Below are 21642 nucleotides of genomic sequence, written 5' to 3' on the forward strand. Positions count from 1 at the left end.
ATGGCTTTGCCTCCGCGGGTCGCATCTGCTAGGGCGGGGAAGAGGGCGCTGGGGCAGGGGCGGCTCCTGGTTAATACCGGGCGGAGAAAGGGGAGGGGCTGGGGTGAGGACCCCATCTCCCCTCCCTGCTCCCGCCCTCTGGGCCGAGCCCCACAGATGGGGCTGGGCGAAGGGGCGGGCTTTGCGCCTCCGGCCTGGCTTCTCCACCGGCTCCGCGGCCCAGCCTGGTTTTCGGGGATTGCGGCCCAGCTCTGTGCTCTTCAGGTTTAATGGGCGGTGGGCGAGGACGCAGGTATAGGAAAAGAAGTGGCGTCTGTTCGGGGATCCAGAATTTTCGGGGCCGGAGACACTTTCCTCCAGCGCTGCAGCTGAGAGAGCGGCTGCCAGAAGCTGCCGCCACCAAGGAGCGACCGGGTCTCCAGCCGCGGCAGCCAGTGAGCAAGGGTTTGGCGAGATTTCCCCACCAGCTCCCGGCTGGCCGCTGAGGGGTAGGGAGGAGCTGCAGAGGGCGGAGACTGGTGCCGGAGGAGGGGCGGGGTGGGAATGCTCCTGAGAACCCGTGGCTGCCCAGACCAAAAACCCCGAATGGCTGGAGCGCATTCAACTGTTACCAGCCTTTTTGGGCAGAGCACGGATTTGACAGCTCCACAACGTGAGGATATCCGCTGACCCCGCGAGACGAAGAACACTTCCCCGAGACTGCCTGTCCAGCAAAGCCAGCGCTGTAGGGTGCCAACTTTCCAACTTTTTTTAAAATCTCTGACAAGAAGACTGGCCCTTCATGTAGGAGAGGGTGAGTTCTGTCTTGCAGGTCGGTTGAAAGCCATTAATATAAAAGACACTTCTGGTTCCAGATGTCTCCCAGACATTTGTGTTTTCATGACGATTCGATTTCTCCCATTTTATTCTTACATTTCTCGTTTTAAAAATACAAAGTGCTTTTGGGGACATGCTGAAGGGTAACTGAAGACGGCAAAGAAAAACATCTCCAGTTGTCATGGCTGAAGGAGAGAATGAAGTGAGATGGGATGGACTGTGCAGTAGAGATTCAGCTACTAGAGAGACAGCACTGGAAAACATTAAGCAAACCATTTTGAGAAAAACCGAGTATCTTCGTTCGGTGAAAGAGACACCTCTTCGTCTATCAGACGGGCTTTCAAATGCTGTTTCTTTGGATGGGTTGAATAAACTTCTTGCTCATCTGCTTATGCTTTCTAAGAGATGTCCCTTTAAAGATGTAAGAGAGAAAAGTGAATTTATTTTGAAGAGCGTCCAGGTAAGAAGACATTGTATTTACAACTGTCCATCTAGTACAGTGCAGTTTTACTTGCAGTTATTCACTTTATATTTGCTGCTAGGTGGTTATGTGAACCCATTACGAATTCCTTTTACATCTTAAATTTAGAGTGGCTTGTAAGACATTGAATCTGGGGCCAAAACTGTACAAGAGGAACTAAAGTAAAAGCAGTTTTCAAATACAAGTAAACAAGAATTGTCTTTCTAGAGAGTTTTAGCAGAAACTGCATTCCTCCCAGAAAAGTATGAGAAAGTTACAGTTAATTGCAAGTAAAGACTTGCTTTTTCGTATATTTATTTTTACATGTTGTTAGGAAGTATAGTCAGTATACTTTTCACATTGTTACAAACAATATTCTGTGTGGAAAGTTTCTCATTTAAGCCTCTCAAATGATAAAGGATATTAAATGTTTCTTCACTTGTTCAGGATAATTGGTGAAAGTTTTCTCATGTTCTTAAAAGCAAAACAAAAAATCAGGGTCTGTTCTCTAAAGACAACCTTTCTTTTTTTAAAAAAAAATGAATTACATAAAATAATAAAAACCTGTGTTATAAAGGCGCTAACATCTTCAGATTGAAAAGTTGAACCCAGGTTGAGTGAATGCTAGAAATGCTCATGGTAAATTATTCATTAGTTTTCTCTGTGTTTGCCTCAGTTGTTTGATTTTTCTTTTTCACATACATACCTATTTAAGTTTTCAGTGCAACAGATTAAAAATGTTAGTTTTCCTCCTGTACATAATCAATTTCTCCTGTTTTATTGGAAGATTTATTAGAAGGGTTTTGTTTGGGCTTGTTTGTTTAGAGAAAGGTTGTTTTTAGATCCTAAGAATGGTCAGTGACAATATGCTGGTCAGTCTAAATTACTCAATCCATGTGTTTGAAGTCATTTATGGGAAGTTCTTAAAACTTATAGTTTACTTGGGTATATATATATAAGCTAAGATTAATAGTTTTTCTATTTTGGTTAGTTTAAAGCAACAGAAAAATAATCATGTCCATAAAATGAAGACTCTGTTCAAGATCTTGGGATATTTTTTCTCACAAACAGTTCGGGAACAATTGTTACAATTCATTTATCCAGAGTTATCAGAGAGGAATTAATTTTCTGGATACCTGAAGTTTACCCTTTTAAGTCTTGAAAGTTATTTCTCTATTTCTTAGACTGTAGTGTCTAGAACAACCATTTTTTTCCCATAAAGGGATCATCATTAGGCACATCAAGTACTATTGTTTAACTGAGGTGGAGTGTATAGGACTACATGATCCATGTTTTTTGAATTTTTGTGTTCAATTTTTAATAGTTTTTCTGTTCCTCCCCTTACTGTCAGTATACTTTGTTCTCTTCCTGAATCTTCAATTTTGCTGTTTATTTATATTCAAATGGGAAAGCAGATAACCAATTTAGTTAAGAATTATATTGAAAACAGAAATAATTAGGCTCTGGGGAATGCAGGGCCAAAGGACTGTGATATATTGGTAAGTAAATGGGTACTGGAGTCAGACAGACCTGGGCTCAAATTCTCCTCCTTTATTAATGTACTGCATAACCTTGGACAAATTAAGTTACTTGATCTATCTGAGTTTGGATTTCCACATCTCTGAAATGGGAATAATAACATAGAGCTGTTGTGAGAATTAAAGGAGATGTAAAGTGCCCCCGTATAAAATGAATGCTCCTCTCCTTTTTCATAAGTGAAAGACATGGGCTACGTGATATATATTTCAGGATTCATTCATCCTGAAAAAAAGTTCAAGAGTCTCCTCCACTGTGAAGGTTTTCCATAGATTTATACTCCTTTTGCATCTCTGCATCTATTGCACTTAATTCCTGCTACTATTATAACAGGCACTGTACTTATATTGTGCTATCATCACATGTTTATGTCTGTCCCCTTGGAAGGGCCGTTAAGTTCTCAAGAGTATTGGCTGGGACCTGGAAGCTACTAAATATCCAGTGGATGAACAAATTCGTATTTGGCTTCTTTTTATTTCTTATCAGCCTGAATAAAGTCACCAGATTAGGGAGTTTCCATCCCCACATCATTCATGCATGTCTTCAGACAACAAATGTTTATTGAACCCCTGGCGAATGCTATTCTAAGAACCAGTGGTGAACAATTTTGACATTTTACTAGAGAGAGACCATAAAGAAGTAAACAAATAATGTAATTTTAGATAGTGAGGGAAGACTTCCCTGAAGAGATGACATTTAAGCAGAGATTTGACAAATGAATAGCTGTAATCCAGACAAAAATGAAATTTGTGAGGGGGACATTCCACACATAGGGAACAGTTGTGTAAAGAGCTCATGGTAAGAGAGAGCAGATGAGTTCTAGGAACGGAAAGTAACACAATGTGGTTGGAGCATATTTTTGAAGGGAGGGTGAAAACTTAAGCACATTCTCTGTCAGATCTGGCTCCAATACTTTATTAGCTCTGCAATGTTGAATAAGTTGCATAATTTCTCCTTGACTCAGTTTCCTCATCTGCAAAATGAAGACGATGCTCACAATGAGAATAAAATGAAAAATGCTTGCAAAACATAGCACAGTGCAATAGCACATAAGAAATGCTCAGTAATATTAGGAATTCTTACTGTCTTTAGGCAGGAGTTGGATAACAGAGGATCTTGTAGGCCAAGTTAAGAGTGGTAGACTTTATCCTAGTAACAATTGGAATCCACTGAGGGGTTTTGAGCAAGATGGGGACATGATCCATGGTGTATTTGAAGGATTACTTTGGGAGCAATGCAGAGAATGAATTTCAGGGGTCAGGAGTGGATGTGCAACATCAGTTAGGAGGTTATTCCACTAGTCCAAAGCAAAAATTATGGTGGAGTAGGATATAGTGGGGAAAAGTGGGGAACAATCTATGGGTTTGGGAGATTGCTAAGAGTTAGAAACCACAGGATATAGTATTGAATTGGATATATAGGAGATGAGGAAAGTAAAATCAAGGATGCTCTCTGGGTCTGGCTTGAAGTACTTGGTGAATAGTTCAGCCATTTCCTGAGACAGAATAGTGGTAAAGGATCAGTTTGGGAGGAGTGGTGAGTTCTATTTTAGACATGTGGAGATTAAGTTGCCTATGATACATCTGATTAGAAAAAGCTCCTGAAGGGATTTCTGCCCCTGCTACTATGGTTGTAGTTCTGCCATTGTTATCTGTCACTTCTCCAGACTTAACCCATCCTCCACCTTGATATCCATCCTCCACATAACTTCAGAGTCATTTATCTAAAATGAAATCTGATCATGTTACTCTCCTGCCTAAAATCCTTGAGGATAGAATTTAAACTTCTTAAGATGTCACGTAATGTCCAATGTCATCTGGCTTCCATATACCGCTCCAGCCTCACATGAGAAACCAAATTATAAAATGTAGTGCTCCATAATGCTTTCTGTTATTCATTGGTAAAGCAGCAGAAGCTGAACTGAATTTGCAATTCCTGCAGCTGTTCTTGCTCTTAATTGCTGTAAATCAGCTCAGACGACCATAGTCAGGAAGAGAGTTGGTGGGGTAGGGGTAGGATGGATTCAACTCAAAATGGCTAAACCTGTAAAAAATTGGCACATTGGGAGAGAGCATTCTCTGTATTCCTGTTCTCAATTTATTGATTTCACATCAACATACTTAAATCTGTTGAACACATTTTTGAGAACTGTTCTGTGCCAGGCACTGGACTGGAAGATCAATAAAACTTGTTCCCTGCTTTTGAGGAAGGTCTTCTATTCTCATAGTAGGCTTTATTTATGCTGGGTTTGTTGTTGTTGTTGTTCTTAACCCCATAATACCTTTTCGATATGTTTGATTCTCTAAACAAAGGAACAGGTGTATTAACACTGGCCAGATACATTAGTATAGTCTACTGGTGAACTGTAGTGTTTATGATTCACATAATTAAGGGAGGAATGTGAGTGTGTAAATACTCATCAAAAGATTATGAGGAGTGTTCAAAATAGCCAAGTACTTTTCTAAGAGTGGTCATTTGATCATTTTCATTTCTGTACTGTGAAAAAGGAAAACTGTTAAATTTTCTTATAAGCATGCCAGCAATTAACACTATCTGAAAGTAATTTGGTTTTAGAAAGTTTAGAACAAGTAACAAAGTATATATCTTGTTAAGTGGGGTGGAGGAGGCTTTCATTTAGTGAAGCATTGTTACCCCCCAAGGAGAAATGAAACTTTAGCTGTTGGGTATGATGCATATTTCAGTTGTTAAGGGTTGCAGTTAGAGTATCCATTTGATATCCAATTTGGGTAATATATAGTTTGTAGGTTTAACAATAAGAAATTTATTGCTTAGTATAATAAATCTTGAGGTTGGGCAATTTCAAGCTTAATTGATTGATTCATTATCAAACTACATTACCTGTTTGCCTTCTATCTCTCTGCTTTCCTTTCCTCAGCATAGCTAGTACTGTCTCTACTCATGGTGGCAAGGTTGCCTCAGCAGTTCCAAGCTCCACCTGCAGTCATGACCCATCTACAGATGAGAAGAGTTTCTTCACTTGTGTCTATCAGGGAAGAAAAGCTTTTCTCAGCCTCCCGGCAGATTTCCTGTCAGTTTTTATTGACTAGGGTTGGATCACATGCCCTTTTCTATGCTAGTCATTGGCAAGGAAATTGGGCGTTTCTGGTTTTGGTTTGGACTAATCTGCATTCAGCCCCTAACAGCCAGGACACCCCCATCACTTGAACAAAAAAATTTCTGTTGGTGAGGAAGAAGGGGGATGCAAGGTAGTCAGGTTTAGTCAGAGGCTGCTATTAGAACTGATCTAATATCTCACTAGATAAAATATTGCTTTGGTCTAGTTATAATTTAGATTCTGTTAGATTAGAAACATAATTTATAATTATATAAAATGTAACATGAGATTAGGAACATTCTAGAAGCAGATTTGGCCTTTTAAACTGATTGTTTTGTTTTGATTTCTTTTTTACTACTATGTCTAGTCTAAGCCAAAAGTTTAAGGTGGTACATCTCGAAAATTCACTGCTACTCTCGGCCACAACAAATATGAGAGTCTTCTTTCAGTATTTACACTTAAGTTTCTTTCTTCCATATCCACTATGTTCTGGCCTTTCTTATTTTATTAATATACTGAGAACTCAGTCCCTTTCCTTCAGAAAGCCTCCTAGCTTACTTCTCTATTCAGTGCCTCCTCTCATTCCTACCTTTGACCACTTTCTTCAGTAGCTTTTGATCTCAGTGGGGAATGCTATTTACCCTCAGGTTGTCTGTATTTCTTTGGGTGGAGAATGTGAAGAAACTGAAGGCAGCTTTTAACTACTTTTTTTTTCTAAATGGTTTGCAGACAAAGTAAGAGCTTATCTTTTTTTTTTTTTTTTTAACCCACTGGCTTGCTTACAGGATGAATCATATCTGTACTATCTACCCTCAGTGTCCTCTTTATAATATATAAATACATCCGTCCTCTTCCTTTGTTCTGACTTCAGAAAGACTGAAACTAACAAGGATACTTTTTTTTTTTAAGTTTTCAGATTTCAGATATTTAATTCCTGTTACAGTGCCCCAGATGGTCTCTAGCATGGAAAAAAAAAAAAAAACAGAATGATTCATTTAAAAATGTTTTTTTTTTAGCATATTGTTTAATTTATAAATTTATAAATGGGATGTAGTGTTTGGCAGAAAAATGGGATGTTAAACACTTGCTTATTAGATTTCAATCTAAGGTCATGGTTTGCTCACGACATCATGAAGGACCCTGTGAAATAATAGTTTAGCTTAATTAGATTTTCTCATCTTTAACACTCTGTGCCCTTAAAGTGCTCTACAGATCATTCATGGAGTAAAAGAACTAGAAAATAGGCGTGGGTGTGCTGTTTTCTTTTAGAGTTATATTCATTTTCCTTTTGGTGACCACTAGAAATTTCCAGGATATCTTTTAACCATTTGAATAGAAAATAATAACTCAAACAGCCAATTTGAGGATTTGCTGAAGCTGACCTGACAGAAAGTAGACATGCAATCTTGCATATAATAAAGGGTTATCAATCACTTAAAACTTTCATACAAAAGGGTCCTATTTGGTATCATGTCTTAATCACATAGAATTTTCATATTTGGAAACAGGCAGTGTTTATGTGGAAGCAAATTAACATGGACTGGGGGACCGTAGAAGTGGGGAAATTTTTAGAACTTGTGGAAGGACAAGGGAGATGCTGGGGGAGGGGGGCAGTGCCTAAAATGCACAGAAGGATGAAAGTACTGCTGGAAGTACATTAGCACCAAGCAAGGTTTGCCACCAGTTTTAATCTCTTCGTCACAATTTCTCAAATCAGTCTATTTTTGTCATACCATATGGTAAAATACTTGTTTTTTTAATAGAAGTCAATGGAAAATAAGACTTATTTTGACCCAACTTTTCTAGACCACGTTTATTACATTAAGTGAGACCTTTGATGACCTTGATAAAATTACCTAGTACTTAAATTATGCAGGCACAGTGTACTCAGGGGCATCTGAGAGTTCCTCAGAATATTTGATGATGGTATTGTTTGGCAGCATTGGGCAGACTGGAAATTGAAATATGAAAACCTCAGCTAAATAGGCATACTATGGAAACATGCCAGGCTTTGCTTTTTTTCCCTTTTGGTTACTACACCACATTAAACTAGTGCTGATAAAGATACATTTATAATGTTTGTGTATTTTAAAAAATCTTTTAAAAGATGTTTGTTTTGGGGGGCACCTGGGGGGGCTCAGTCGGTTAAGCATCTGCCTTCGGCTCAGCTCCTGATCCCAGTGTCCCTGGATGGAGTCCTGCATTGGGCTCCCTGCTCAGCAGGGAGTCTGCTTCTCCCTTTGCCCGTTACCCCTCTCGCGTGCTCGCTCTGTCTCTCAAATAAATAAATAAAATCTTTAAAAAAATAAAAGATGTTTGTTTTTTAAAAAATGCTTTTTCACTGGAAATACTTAGGGAGTTTTGTCGGATAACAGGACCATTTATTGGATCTTTCCAGTTGGCAATGTTATTGTTAAAAGTCTGTGTGTTACTAGTAGACTGTCACAGTTTTTGACATTTTTCAATTTATAAGAAAAAAACTCGTGAAATTTGGCAACACCAGAATTATCTGTCTTCTCATGTTCTAATCTCTTTTATATAACAAAATAGGAAAATTTTATTAGATTGCAATGAAATATGTCGTTACCTTAGAAAGATATTTTTAGTTTTATATTCTTACCCCATTTTTAATATAAAAAGGGAAACCGCTTCATAGATTTATAAATTATTATTTGTATTATAAAATTACCTTAAAACAACTTAAACCATGCTAAAGGGAAACAAAATTTATGATGTGAATTTATGAGTGATCCAAATCAACTTTCATATATACATATTCATTAAATGAAAAATATTCATTTAATAGTATAAATAGTATTCATTTAGTGTTTTAACTTTAAAATTGTTTAAATTGACAAGCTAATATACTTTCTAAAAATTAGCTAAGATAATGTGTCAATTCTATGTGTAATATTCAGTAAAGTCTAGTTAGAATCTTAGTTTACCCCACTAAAAGTAAGCATTTACTGTTTTGATACTTAAGCATTTGACAAGCATTGCACACTCATCTTAAAATTTTACGTGATTTCATTTTCTAGCAAGTTGGCAGGTGTTAGCTGTCTATAATTATAACTGAGTAATTTTTCAAATGCTATTCATAGCCTAAACACAGCAAGATATTCTTCCAATCATGTGATAAAGGCCAAGCCTTGCAAAATAGTGGTAGGGTGATATGTTCAATGGTACTGAAGGACATATTTAAGAGAAGCCTTTCAAAAGTAAAAAGTGATTTAAATGATAGGGAGACAGGTTTTCTCGCAAAACAATGTCTCTCAAAGTTGTATAGTGATAACACCTCACCAAATTAAGGTGTGTCTACTTTTTCATCTAACAAGTAATGTAGGCATTGGCAGACTTAAATTATAAAATATAACCTGTATTGATTCAGTTTTGTTGATGACAGAGGTTCTAAGAAATAATTGAATTTTTTTTGAGACATTCTAGATTTTACCATTGAACCTAGTGAATTATTTCTTCTCATATCATTTATTAGGTATTTGTTGTGTACCTTCTATATGCCAAACACTATGCTTATCTATCTTTTGACATGGCAAGGAAAAGGCCGTTTCACTTAATTTTATAATGATTCTGCTTAAAAAACATTTCTTGATTTATTTTGCTTTCTAACTATTCGAAGTGTACAGTCTCACATTGACTAGAGATATTACTTCAGAGTGATTTAAAGATCTTACTGTAAAAAAATAAAGATCTTACTGGATTTTCTTTACCAGCCATATATGCTCATGAATAAATTAACCTCTGTAGTCTCAATTTCCTCATCTGTGAATTTACATAATTGTCTACCTTGTGATTTGATTATTAAAAAGATCATATTGGTAAAGCATTTTGTAACCTTCAATATTTTGTAACTTACAAATTTATTTATGAATAAACTCTTTGAGACTACTTATCTGTAAAATGAGGGTAACAATAATACCAAACTCAGAGTAGTTTTGAGAATTAAATGAACGTGTAAAACATGTAGAAGTACATAGTAAGTGCTCAATAAGTATTGGCAATGATGTTGATGATGATGATAAGCTTGATCTGAGGTGGTTTAGTTAATGAGTCAAACTCCAAACTGGCATTACTTCAGGATTTTTCGTACATCCCACACTCTGTATCCACATATATTAACACTCCTAATTACCTTCTGTACATTGAATTTTTATATATAAGCTGATTAGTGCTGATGTCCAACTTTAGCAGAGGGTTCTTCTAACCAGCCACTGCCCCAAGGTAGGTGTTTGGCATGCCCAGAGGTTTGCCATAGTGGTGATGGCAGATTTGTAGCATCCATCCCCTCCTTGGAGTCTAACACCATTCTGCTATGTCAGGATGGCACCAGCAGGAAAGAGTTGCAGGCGGGCAGCTGCATGTGTCATCCAGGTGGTCAAGTGTACATGGGGAGGTCCACGGCCAAGGCCTTTGCTTCAGTATTTGAACAGGATTAGAGTATAGTTGTCAAGATCACGGGCTTTGGAGTTAGTCAGACCTGGCTCTAAGTCTTGCTCTGCCAAACTCTGTGACCTTGGGGAAATTACATAACCTCCTTAAACCTCAGTTCCCTCACAGAGTTGAAAGGATTAGATGAGGTAACATGTGCGGTGCTTACTGGAATCCAGTAAGCACTCAGTGAATGTTAACTATTAATATTCTGTTCTGCCCCCACAGTGTGATAGAAAAGAGATGGGAAATTGAGCCCCTGACACGATATGCTTTTTAGGGTACCCAAGTTCCTGAGCAGCTGGGAAAGTTTGCACCTACCTTCCAGGTTCCCTGGCCCAGAGGATAGCACCCTAGAGGAAAAAACACCTCTAGGAAGCAAATTAAGGATTTTATAAATATTGTTTTAGCTTTCTGGGAACTGGATTCCTCCCTTGATATCATGTTAGTCTATTATTCCACTTGTGAGCTTTTGACTTTCAAATACATCTCCAGGGACACGTAATATAGGAAAAGCAAATCATGGCTTGTATGCCAATGTTGTCAGTAAGCAACTGAATCTTCTGTGCCTGGTCGATTCATACCTGATGCTTCAGGCAAGTTATCTGCTGCAGAGACTGTTAGCCTCGAAGGTCTACTAAAGAGATTAGAGCTGGGGCGCCTGGGTGGCTCAGTTGGTTAAGCGACTGCCTTCGGCTCAGGTCATGATCCTGGAGTCCCGGGATCGAGTCCCACATCGGGCTCCCTGCTCGGCAGGGAGTCTGCTTCTCCCTCTGACCCTCTCATGCTCTCTCTGTCTCATTCTCTCTCTCAAATAAATAAATAAAATCTTTAAAAAAAAAAAAAAAAAAAAAAAAAAAAAAAAAAAAAAAAAAAGAGATTAGAGCTGTGCTATCAGTGTTCCTACTCTGCTCCCCACAATGGGATCCTGACATACTCAACTGAAAGTCCCCAAAACAGTCCTTTCATTCTTGCCAGCTAACTGGCCCAGCTTAGCTTGATATGATTAAAAAAAGTAATCAAAGATACCCCAGGAAAGGTAACAGGACTTGAAGAGATTTTGTACTGTTAGATTTCTTGAATTTGCTTGGTTATGTGTGGCGTGTGTCTTTGAGACTCCTCCTAAGCTGCCATGTGTATCCCCATTAAAATCTGTTGTGACATTGGAACCAAGTTATCTTAAGTCACCTGCAGCAGTCTTTTAATCTTTCTAGTTTGGCAGAATGTAAACTTCTGAATGTGGTAAGAATAGGCATTCTTTATGGGGAGCCTAGTTCTTAGCCCTTTTCATATATATATGAATGAATATGTGTGTGTGTGTGTAAATATGTATATATATTTAGTTTTCACAACAACACTGAAGAGTAGGTATTATTATCCCTACTTTATCATGAGGAAAAATCAAGGCCCAGAGAGGTTAAATAACTTGCCTGAGGTATTGTAGCTAGTAAGAAGAGCCAGGTTTCATACCCAGGCATTGAGACTCCACAGACACCACACTTTTCACCATTATACTGCACTTTCTGAACAAAAATTTAATATAAGGCTCCTAGCAGTGAAAATATTTATTACTTTTTGTTCCAAATTAGTTTTCCTTCAGGATGAAATGTAAAACTTTGGTGTTTCTAGGGGAAACCACATTCTTAGACATTAGTAAAATGCATACCAGATTCTTACTTAAACCCTGACCCATCTTGAAGTTGCATTTGGAACCTGATTAATTTCATGTTTCATTGTGGTACATAATTTTTAGTATGTCGTCATTACAAATTTCAGCTGATTACAAGGAGACTCTGGACTGTGATCTTGGAAATATGGTGTATGAAAGGTTTATTTTTACATTAAGAGATTACCAAGTAAGATGATTTCTTTAGTGAACTGCCTAAAAGAAAATTTGGTATATTTCCATGAGTAATAGACTCAAGGTTCGCTTTGAATGTTAAAAGAGCATTCTCCTAGCTAGTTCATTGTTGCCATGACAGTGCTGGCAGTGTGAGTGTTGTAGTAACTCCTTGCAATGATCTTATTTTAGACCCTAACGTTTGCAGTGTCAAACATCCCCTTCCCCGCCCCATAAGTAACTCTAGTGGAAAAGTACTGGTTTTTTAACTGGCTTCTGGCTTTGTAGCTGAAAGACTGCACTATTGTGGGCTTTAAAAAAAAAAAAATAGTGTAGGAGTGTTGAGTATTTTTCCTGTGGATTGTGAATGTTTGAAATTTCCCAAAATATGGTATTGCATTACATGTCATAACAGCAAGTTGTTTACAGCTAAAAAGAAAAGGGGCCTCAGTTGTCTTTTTAGAAATCAAGCCCAGATTGTATCATTACTTTGAGCTCATACAGAAATCATTTTTCTGTTTGTATGTCTCCCATGCATACTTTAAAGTTTTTGGATTCTTTTATTCCATTATTGTTGAAGATTGTTAGTAGAACCATAAAGGATTATGTTTAAATAGTGTAGTAAGGTAACTTTTTTTCTTATCCTTTCCATAATTCAACACTTATCTGATCAAAATGGAACATCTTAATCTTGATTGCTTAAATTGTGAAATAAGTTATATAATGATTTTAAGAAAGTACTCAATTTGAATTGTGTACTTAAATTAACGTAATGTTGAGGTGTTTTTAACTTTGTTGCCTATATGTTGCAAATTAAATTTTAAAATACTTCATCAGTATTTTCTAATTGTAAATCCCATCATAACTATACTGTTAAGTACAAAATATTTTCAAATTCCTAATAGTGCCTGCTATTTTGTATAATTTTGTATACCACTTATTAGGTCAGAGTTCTGATATCTATGGCATGTGCCCTAAAAATCTAGTATAGCATGATGAATCAAAATGACTTTGGCAATAAATCTTGTCAAAATCTAAATGCTATACTTCCTTCATTAGTAACAGCTACTAACAAATAATTCCATTTGCTTTGTTCTTAAGTGCTCCATTAAAAGTTTAGTTCATCTTCCTTAGATGCTAAAGATTTAAACAAACCTTGCACAGTTGGGCCTGTACTGAATATTGAAGAATGGATGTAAGGCAAGCCCTTTTTTTTCTTTCTTCAGTTTAACATATAAGAGTAATTTTCTAAAGAAAAATTTGACCTCAAGCTAGAGTTGTTTGGCTTTTCCAACACACAATGAGTATTTTAATCTTGATTTTATTTTATTTTTTTATTATTCCCTTTAGTGCATTATATTATTATCTCCTTAGTGGTAATTATTAAGATTAAGAGGTGTCTAATTCCAATCTATACTAATTTTTAATGGCTGCTTCTTTGAATTTGGTAGTTGATGTGTTATAAAATGTGAAGAGTCAAACCTTGAAATAAATATTCTGTTATTTTAGTACTACATGTTTATATCAAATGCTTTTTATTGGTTGGCATGAAACTAAATTATAGTTAGTGACTTTTCCTTTGTTAAAATACTTAATGAGAGGGTTACTGTTTTTTTCTCCTGAACCCCACAGCACCTCTGGTTGACCTCCCTCTCCACCTAAGGCTGAAATTAGTATACTTTTTTAAAGTTAGAATTCATTTTGAATCTTTCTTTGTGCTTGACACTGATCTGGCACTGTGGGGGATAGAAAAAGCAGTAGAAGGCAACCACTACCCTTAAGAATTTTGCAGTGATGTAGAGAAAAAAAATTAAGAACAAATCAAGACTGTGACTAAAAATGTTAAATTTTATGATAGCATGTTGACAACAGTGCAACTGTTGTTAAAGGAATGTGTACATAATGGCTCACATCTAGGAAATCACTTGAAAAATTTATGTATGATGATAATCACTGTAGTGCTGTTTAGCATGTAAATGTATTATCTATATGTGTTTTTATATAAGTGGATAATATTCTGAATATCCAATAATTAAAAAATGGATTAAATTATACATCTTTATAAAGGACTATTATACAGTTATTGAAAATTCTTTTAAAATATATTTATTAGAAAACAAAAGATTATGTATTTAAGTGGAAAAGAAATTTTTAAAATAGTGCCAAATATATATATTTTTATAGAGAGGGGAAATATGCATGCACCACATTCAATACAAGCACCAAATGCACTACATGCACCAAAATACTAGCTGTAGTTCTCTTTTAGAGTGGGATTATTGGAAATTTTAGTTTTCCTTTTTTATAATAATTATTAATAAATAATTTTATTGAGTACTTATTATGTGCCAGGCATTATTATAAACATTTTATATATAACATGTGCAAAATTTCAGGTAGATTATAGGTTTTGAGGAAGATATCTTCCCCAAACAAAATAAATATACAAATACAAATGCACCCACTTGTTAGAAAATTAGAATAGGTTTCTGATTTATTTAGCCAAGGAAACAGGAACTCTCAAAATCTAGGCTTTCTCATTAAGAAGCACTTTTAGTCTTCCTGGATACTGCTTTCCTTGGCCCCCAGGCCTAAAGGGTACAACCACTAAAGACATTCTCTGGACCACACAAGATCTGCAAAATTCAATTTTTGCTATACTTTTGTGTTTTTATATTTGAGGTTTATATCCACATCTGGAAGAACTTATACAAACTATGCACTTTCTTTAAAGGCCCATTTCCCTGCATTATCTAATTTTATACCTACAACAATTCTCTGAGGTGAATCTTACATAACTCAAGTAGTGAATACTGGGAGGGCAGGAGGCATGTCTGATTCCTAAGTGTCTATGTTCTTAAACATTAATCTGTTTTCCTATAGCTTTTTTTTTTTTGCAATGAGCATGTATTACTTTTATATTGAAAAATGACAAAATAAGTGCAGAAAAATTATATGATCTATAGACTGTTATATTAATTCAAAGCAAGGAAAGACCAGGATGGGTTAGGATAACAAAGACAGCTTAATGGAGCATATAAATTTTAATGTAATAATTAACTTTTCTCTTCAACTCATCTGTTTACACAAGTATACACTCCTTCTATCTCCAACATGCCCAAACCAAACCTCTGATGACTGGCTAGAAATTAATGCTCTGTTGTACTTTCCTGCAGACTAAGTTTTGGCCTCATTTTTTGTTCCTTTTGTGGCCCCCTTTTATTTTCCTTTTGCCGTCTGTCAGTACATGTATGAACATGTAACTATGACTTTTGTCAAAGCTCCTTCTCACTACAGTGTTGGGCATTATAAGTAGTTCCAGCTTGGTAGTTTCCACATGGTAATACCATCATAATTAAAGATTGAGAGGTCCAAAAGAAGTTGCAAAAATTATATTAATAATTATATTTAAAAACTAATTGAAGGGAAGTAGAATTTGGATCTAGAATCTTGTCTGAGGAATTAACCCGATAGCATAAACCAGGGCGGATATTCATCCAGGATGCGTTGGCACTGTAATACTTGTTAAAATACTGAAGTATTTTCCTACCAGTTGGTAAATGGTGAAAAGAAACTGCAAAAAGCAATAAAATTAATAATACATAATCCAGATGGGTGGTTTATCTTAGAAACCACACATGCACTTAGATTCCAAGATGGTCTGGTCACTGAAGCTAGGAAGTTTCCTCATATGTCCTATTATTTCTAATGCTGAAGGTACAGAAGCCCTTGGGTGGGAGAGAAAGACCAGGCAGGTGAACTAAGGAGAACCTAATCTGTAAACCCACAAAAGAAGTGCCTAGTTGTGCCAAGAAGAAAAGCAGGGTCCAGGCCTTGATGGTAACTGGGGAGACTGCCACAGTGTGGGGGCAAAGACTCTTAGGGTATGGTTCACTCAGGTGGGCTTGAGCAGCTTTTTTTCGTTTAACAATTGACTTAGTTATCCATTGCTTCCTAACAAATTTGGTGGCTTAAAACAATACACATTTATTATCTCACAATTTGTGTGAGTTGAGAATCTGGCTACAGCTTAGCTAGGACCTCTGCTTCACAATCTCCCATGAGGCTGCCATTAAGGTGTTAGCCAGAGCCATGGTCTCAGCTGAAGGGTCAAATGGAGAAGGATGTGCTTCCAAACTCATAGAATTCAGTTCAGTTGACCAGATTCAATTCTTCGAGGGCTTTTGGATTGAGAGCCTCAGTTTCTTACAGGCAGCTGATTGGAGGCTGCTTTCAGTTCTGTGCCATGTAGATTTCTCCATTTGCTTCTTCATGAAAAGCATCTGAGAAGAGACAGAGAGAGAGAACCAGCAAAAGAGAGCCAGCAAGACAGAAGTCACAGTTTTATAACTTGATCTTGGAAGAGACATGCCATCACTTTTGCCTTAATCTGTTCATTAGAACCAAGTCACTAGGTCCGGCCCATACTCAAGGGGAGCAGATTACACAATGGAGTGAATACCAGGAGGCAGGGATCATTGAGAATCATTTTTAAAGCAGCCTATCACAACATCATCTCTGGAAGCTAGGGATTGGGCAGAGTGGGCCTCCCTGCATATTGTGAAAAGAGTTGTGATTTAGTTTATATGCCCAGAAACCTAATCAATGCCTAGAAGAGACTATGGTCCAGCAAGTAATAGTATGAGCCCAGAGTCTGTCTCCTTCCCAACCTTGCAACCACGGTCTACTTAAAGGAGCCTCACACCACCAGCCTGGCCATGGATGCCCTTCCCCAGGTCTGGCTCCTTTACTGTCTGGGGCCCACCAAGGCTCAGTTGGAGTGGCCTACCCACCTCCTCTAGCAGCTTCTTGATCTTCTTCATCCCCACTGACCCCCATGACTTTTCTGCCCCCCCCCCCACTGCCATTATTCCTGTGCAATCTTAGGAAATTCCTTACTTCCCATTCTTTGTACTAAAAGTAAAACAGCATTGGTCTAAAAGGTGGGAAGTGGCAAACATCTTTCTTTTCATCATTCAGTGACTATCAAATTAGCTATGGATCACATCTCAGTTGTGTCTCTGATTTGAGAGGAAAAGGAATTAGAAATAAAGCCCCAAACTTATGAGCATTCTCTAATGAATAATGAATGAGATTAAACATAATTGCAAACCCAAATTTTTATTCAAATCTCCCAAACTCAAGTTGGTATACTTTACTGTCAATTTAATGGTATCTGAGAGGGAACAGATGAAATAATTTATCTTTTTTCATTTTATAAGCTTCAACTCCTTAAGGATTTTGGCTATTGCAGAACCAGAGCAAAATGATTACATAATTGATAGCTGTTTAAAAAAATTTTTACTCCACTGAATACGGTGTTTATTGGAGGCTAGGGCTTTTCAATTGTACAGAAAGCTCTTGGTTTCAGTTTTTAAAAATCATTTCTCATTTTCTCATATTTTTAATTTCTTAGCCAAATATTTGATTAAAATTAAAATATTTTCCCATATATATTTAAAATCTAGGAGATATAACTTATACATATAAAATCTCCAGATGCTAACAGTGGTTATCTCTAGGCCATGGTTTATGCTTTAATACATTTTTCCAAAATTTTTATAATGGGTACTAATGTTTCTTCTAATAAAAACCAAAAACACATGTCATTAAAGAGAAAATAAGTTCAATAACACCACTTTCTATTCAAAGGAGAATAACCTTTATGGTGGTAAGTAGAACTTCAGTATACTCTCTGAATTGTTTCTTCTAGTATGGCATATACTAATTTTAAAAGTTGCAATTCTTTAATTGCCTTTAGAATTACCTTTCTTTCAAAGACTTTGGCTGTTGATAAAGCAGATTTTTTTCCTAATGAATTTTGCATTGGGTTTTTTCCCCTTGGCCAGCATCACACCGGATGAAAATTTACTCCAAATTTTCAGCTTATTATAGTTTTTATGAACACTAGATGGCACTCTTGCTCAACTGAAAACTAGTTTATTAATCCTATTTTGGTGCTATGGGCTTTAGGAGAAGAGTTGGATGTGCAACTTCAGAAAGCTTATATTTCCGTTTTGTTTTAAAGGAGGGAGTTTGGAGAGAAAGGGAAAGTTTCCAAGTTTAAATAGCTGAGCTTAACTGGTTTAGTTTTTCCATCTCTGCAGAAATCACCATATTAATAATTATAATCTCATTTATTCCACAAATATTTATTGAGCACCTACTATTGTTAGGCACTCTTCTAGGCTCTACGTACATTAGTGAGAAAAAAAAGATAAAAATCTACCCTCATAGAGCTTACATTCTAGTGCTCGGATTTCTTTCCCCCATACTTGCATTCACCCATTAACTCACCCATTTAATGAGAGGAAGCTGAAGCACGGAGAGGTTATCTAAATTTGTCCCTGTTCACTTAGCTTGTCTACACAGTGGAGGAGGGATTCAAACTCCGGCGTTTGGTCTCCAGAGTTTGTTGTATTAATCTCAAGACTATACTGCCTTTCAAACCTAAAGAATATTTTACTACTGATTTTGTTAAGTGCAAATAATATAAATTTGCCTTTTCAGTTATAATTGTTCCTAGAATTATTCAATTCAAATGTTATTACCATTATTTATGCCTATTTTTTTTTAATTGAAATATAATTAACATACAGTGTTACTAGTTTCAGGTGTAAAATACCTATTTTTTAATGATTCTGTAGTCAACTATCAAAGTCTTAGCTCTTTTACAAGGTAATGTAGATCAAGTCACAAACACAGCTGGCCTTGTGTAAGTATATATTTAAGCATCCTTATAATCCTGTTTACTTTAAGCTCCTTGTATTAGCCGTGTAATAGTTTGGATATGTTGTATTAATGAGAGCTCTACAGATTGTGATTCAATTACATTGGGGTAACATGTATCAAAAGTTACTATTGGGGCGCCTGGGTGGCACAATCGGTTAAGCTTCGAACTCTTGATTTGGCCTCGGGTCATGATCTCAGGCTTCTGGGATTGAACCCTGCGCCAGTCTCCGTGCTTAGCCCAGAAGTCTGCAAAAGTTTCTCCCTCTCTCTCTGCCCCTCCCTGCCACTGTGCATGGACCCTCTCTCTCCCTCTCTCTCTCTCAAATAAATAAATCTTTAAAAAAAAAAGAAAAAAGAAAGAAAGTTACTATTTTACTTGCCTGCTTACTCCACTGTGTTGTTTTATATTTTAGTAGTATTGTTTTAAAAAAAAGTTCACCAATACACTATGAAACTTAAAAATGATATAGAACTTAAATCATTTCTTAGTAGTCGAGGGATGCATTTCTTTTTTTTTTTTTTTTTTAAAGATTTTATTTATTTATTTGACAGAGAGAGAGAGAGAGAGAGGGAATACAAGCAGGGGGAGTGGGAGAGGGAGAAGCAGGCTTCCCGCTAAGCAGGGAGCCCGATGTGGGGCTCGATCCCAGGACCCTGGGATCATGACCTGAGCCGAAGGCAGACGCTTAACGACTGAGCCACCCAGGCGCCCCCGAGGGATGCATTTCATGATTTGGGGGAGGAGAGGGTAAATGTACCTTCTCTTAAAAAAAAAAAAAAGCTATATGTGACTTAGGATAATTTACAAATATACTTGTATTTCTCAGGGACCAGAGTTGTATTGAACAACATTCTTGTTGTAAGCCACTGAGTATAGAGGGAAAATCAGCCACCATAGAATAAAAATATTGATGACTAATTTATACACAGGTAATCCATAAATAAAACTTGTCTTTAGAGAAGCTGAAATAAGTAGTTCTTAATAGCTAACTAGGCCCTTATTCTTTTTTGCTATAGAACTGTTTTAGATAACAAAACTATGTGTTTGATATGCTAATAATTAGAGTTAACTGTCTTTTAATTAAATGAAATAATTAGTAAAAAAAAAAGAATCACTCTTGTTCACCAGGGAGTAGAAGGAAGTTTTCAGTGCAGAGATTTATTTTGGAAGATGCAACAATTTAAGGTTTCTCAAATTGAGGATTATGGTTTTTCTAGGAGCCTGTGTGTCCCTTAATTGAATGCAGAATTATATAGAGTAATGAACATTTTTCTTTTATCAGATTATCAAAGAGATTGTAACCCCAAAAGATTAAGAACCACTAAACTAGAGTGACCTACTGCATATTAAACTTATCTTCTTTAAACTGTAGAGAAAAGTTTAAGTGATAGAAATTTGGGAGTTTTAAACCAACAGAGGGAAGATCTTACCAATTCAGCGTTGGCTTATCCTCTTGGTCTGCTGATCCTCTTGTGGTATGTCTGGTGGTATTGGTACTTGAGTTATTTGTGTTGTTTGTCATAAACTAGCAGTCTAGAGCTTAAAAGGTTCAAGTCTTAGCATAATACTCTCTAGTACCATTCATGTCATTTCAAATGGTAAGATTTCATTTTTTGACAGCTGAGTAATATTCCATTGTATATAGATACACACATATATATACATATATATATACATATATGTATATAAGACGATTATCATATGATTTCACTCATATGTGGAATTTAAGAAACAAAACAGAGGATCATAGGGAAAGGAGGGAAAAATACAATAAGACAAAATCAGAGAGGGAGAGAAACCATAAGAGACTCTTAACTCTAGGAAACAAGCTGAGGGTTGCTGAAGGGAAGAGGTGTGGGGGGTGGGGTAACTGGGTGACAGGCATTAAGGAGTGCTCATTAATGAGCACTGGGTGTTATATGCAACTGATGAATCACTAAACTCTTCCTCTGAAATTAAAAAAAGCAAAAAAAAAAAGTTCAAGTCTTGCTTCAAGAATGTTAGAACACAAGAAGCCCAGCTGAGCATGGTAGAGCTCCAGCCCTCATATAACACAAGCAAGAAATACATATGCAAGCCACAGATTTGGGGGTTGTGTTTTTCCTCAGCAAAAGCTAATTAATACAGAAATAAGTAATAGCCAGATTGCCAGGGTCCATATCCTGGTTCTGCCTAGCTGTCTAACCTTGGATAAGTTATTTAGTGTCTCTAAGCTTCAGTTTTATCATCTGCAAAATAAGACACTCACAATTCCTGTCACTGAGATAATAGCACCTTGATCTCTTTAAGGCACTTAACACAGTTGCCTGCCTTAGTACTTAATGTGGCAAAACAAAACAAAACAAAAAGCTAAATCTATCCTTGTGTATGCCTCAGTTGTTTAAAATAACACCTGTTCTTATTTTCTAGCTCCTCATCTTGATTTATTTTTTCTTCTTAGTCTCAAACACTACTTGACATTATTTATTTTCTTGTTGATTCTGTCTACCCTAGTAGGTTGTAAGCTCCATGAAGATGGACATGTTTTCTTGTTCACTACTGGGCTCTCTAGACCAGTGGTAGCACATAAAAACAGATGTCCAATAATTATTTGTTGAATGAATGAATAAAAGTTAGCTGTTATCATTACTTGGCAATTTCTATCTACCCTCCCTCCCATTTGCCTGGACCAACTTCAGCTTCTTTTTAAGTGATGTGGGTAGACCAGAAAGAACAGTCTCCTTCTCTAATTGGGT

The 21642-nt window shown here is 36.7% G+C and overlaps 1 protein-coding gene across 1 annotated transcript in view; it reads left to right on the forward strand.

The window, feature by feature from the left end:
• The first annotated feature begins 64 nt into the window (after positions 1 to 64).
• The window catches only part of SESN1 (sestrin 1), a 112674-nt gene continuing 91096 nt past the window's right edge, over positions 65 to 21642 (forward strand). Inside the window, exon 1 of the mRNA XM_036075294.2 lies at positions 65 to 1276. Within this exon, the coding sequence (XP_035931187.1) occupies positions 998 to 1276 (279 nt within the window). The 5' untranslated portion in view covers positions 65 to 997. The remainder of the gene's footprint in view (positions 1277 to 21642) is intronic.

This window comes from Halichoerus grypus, chromosome 9, assembly GCF_964656455.1.
Source record: "Halichoerus grypus chromosome 9, mHalGry1.hap1.1, whole genome shotgun sequence".
Classification (NCBI taxonomy): domain Eukaryota; kingdom Metazoa; phylum Chordata; class Mammalia; order Carnivora; family Phocidae; genus Halichoerus; species Halichoerus grypus.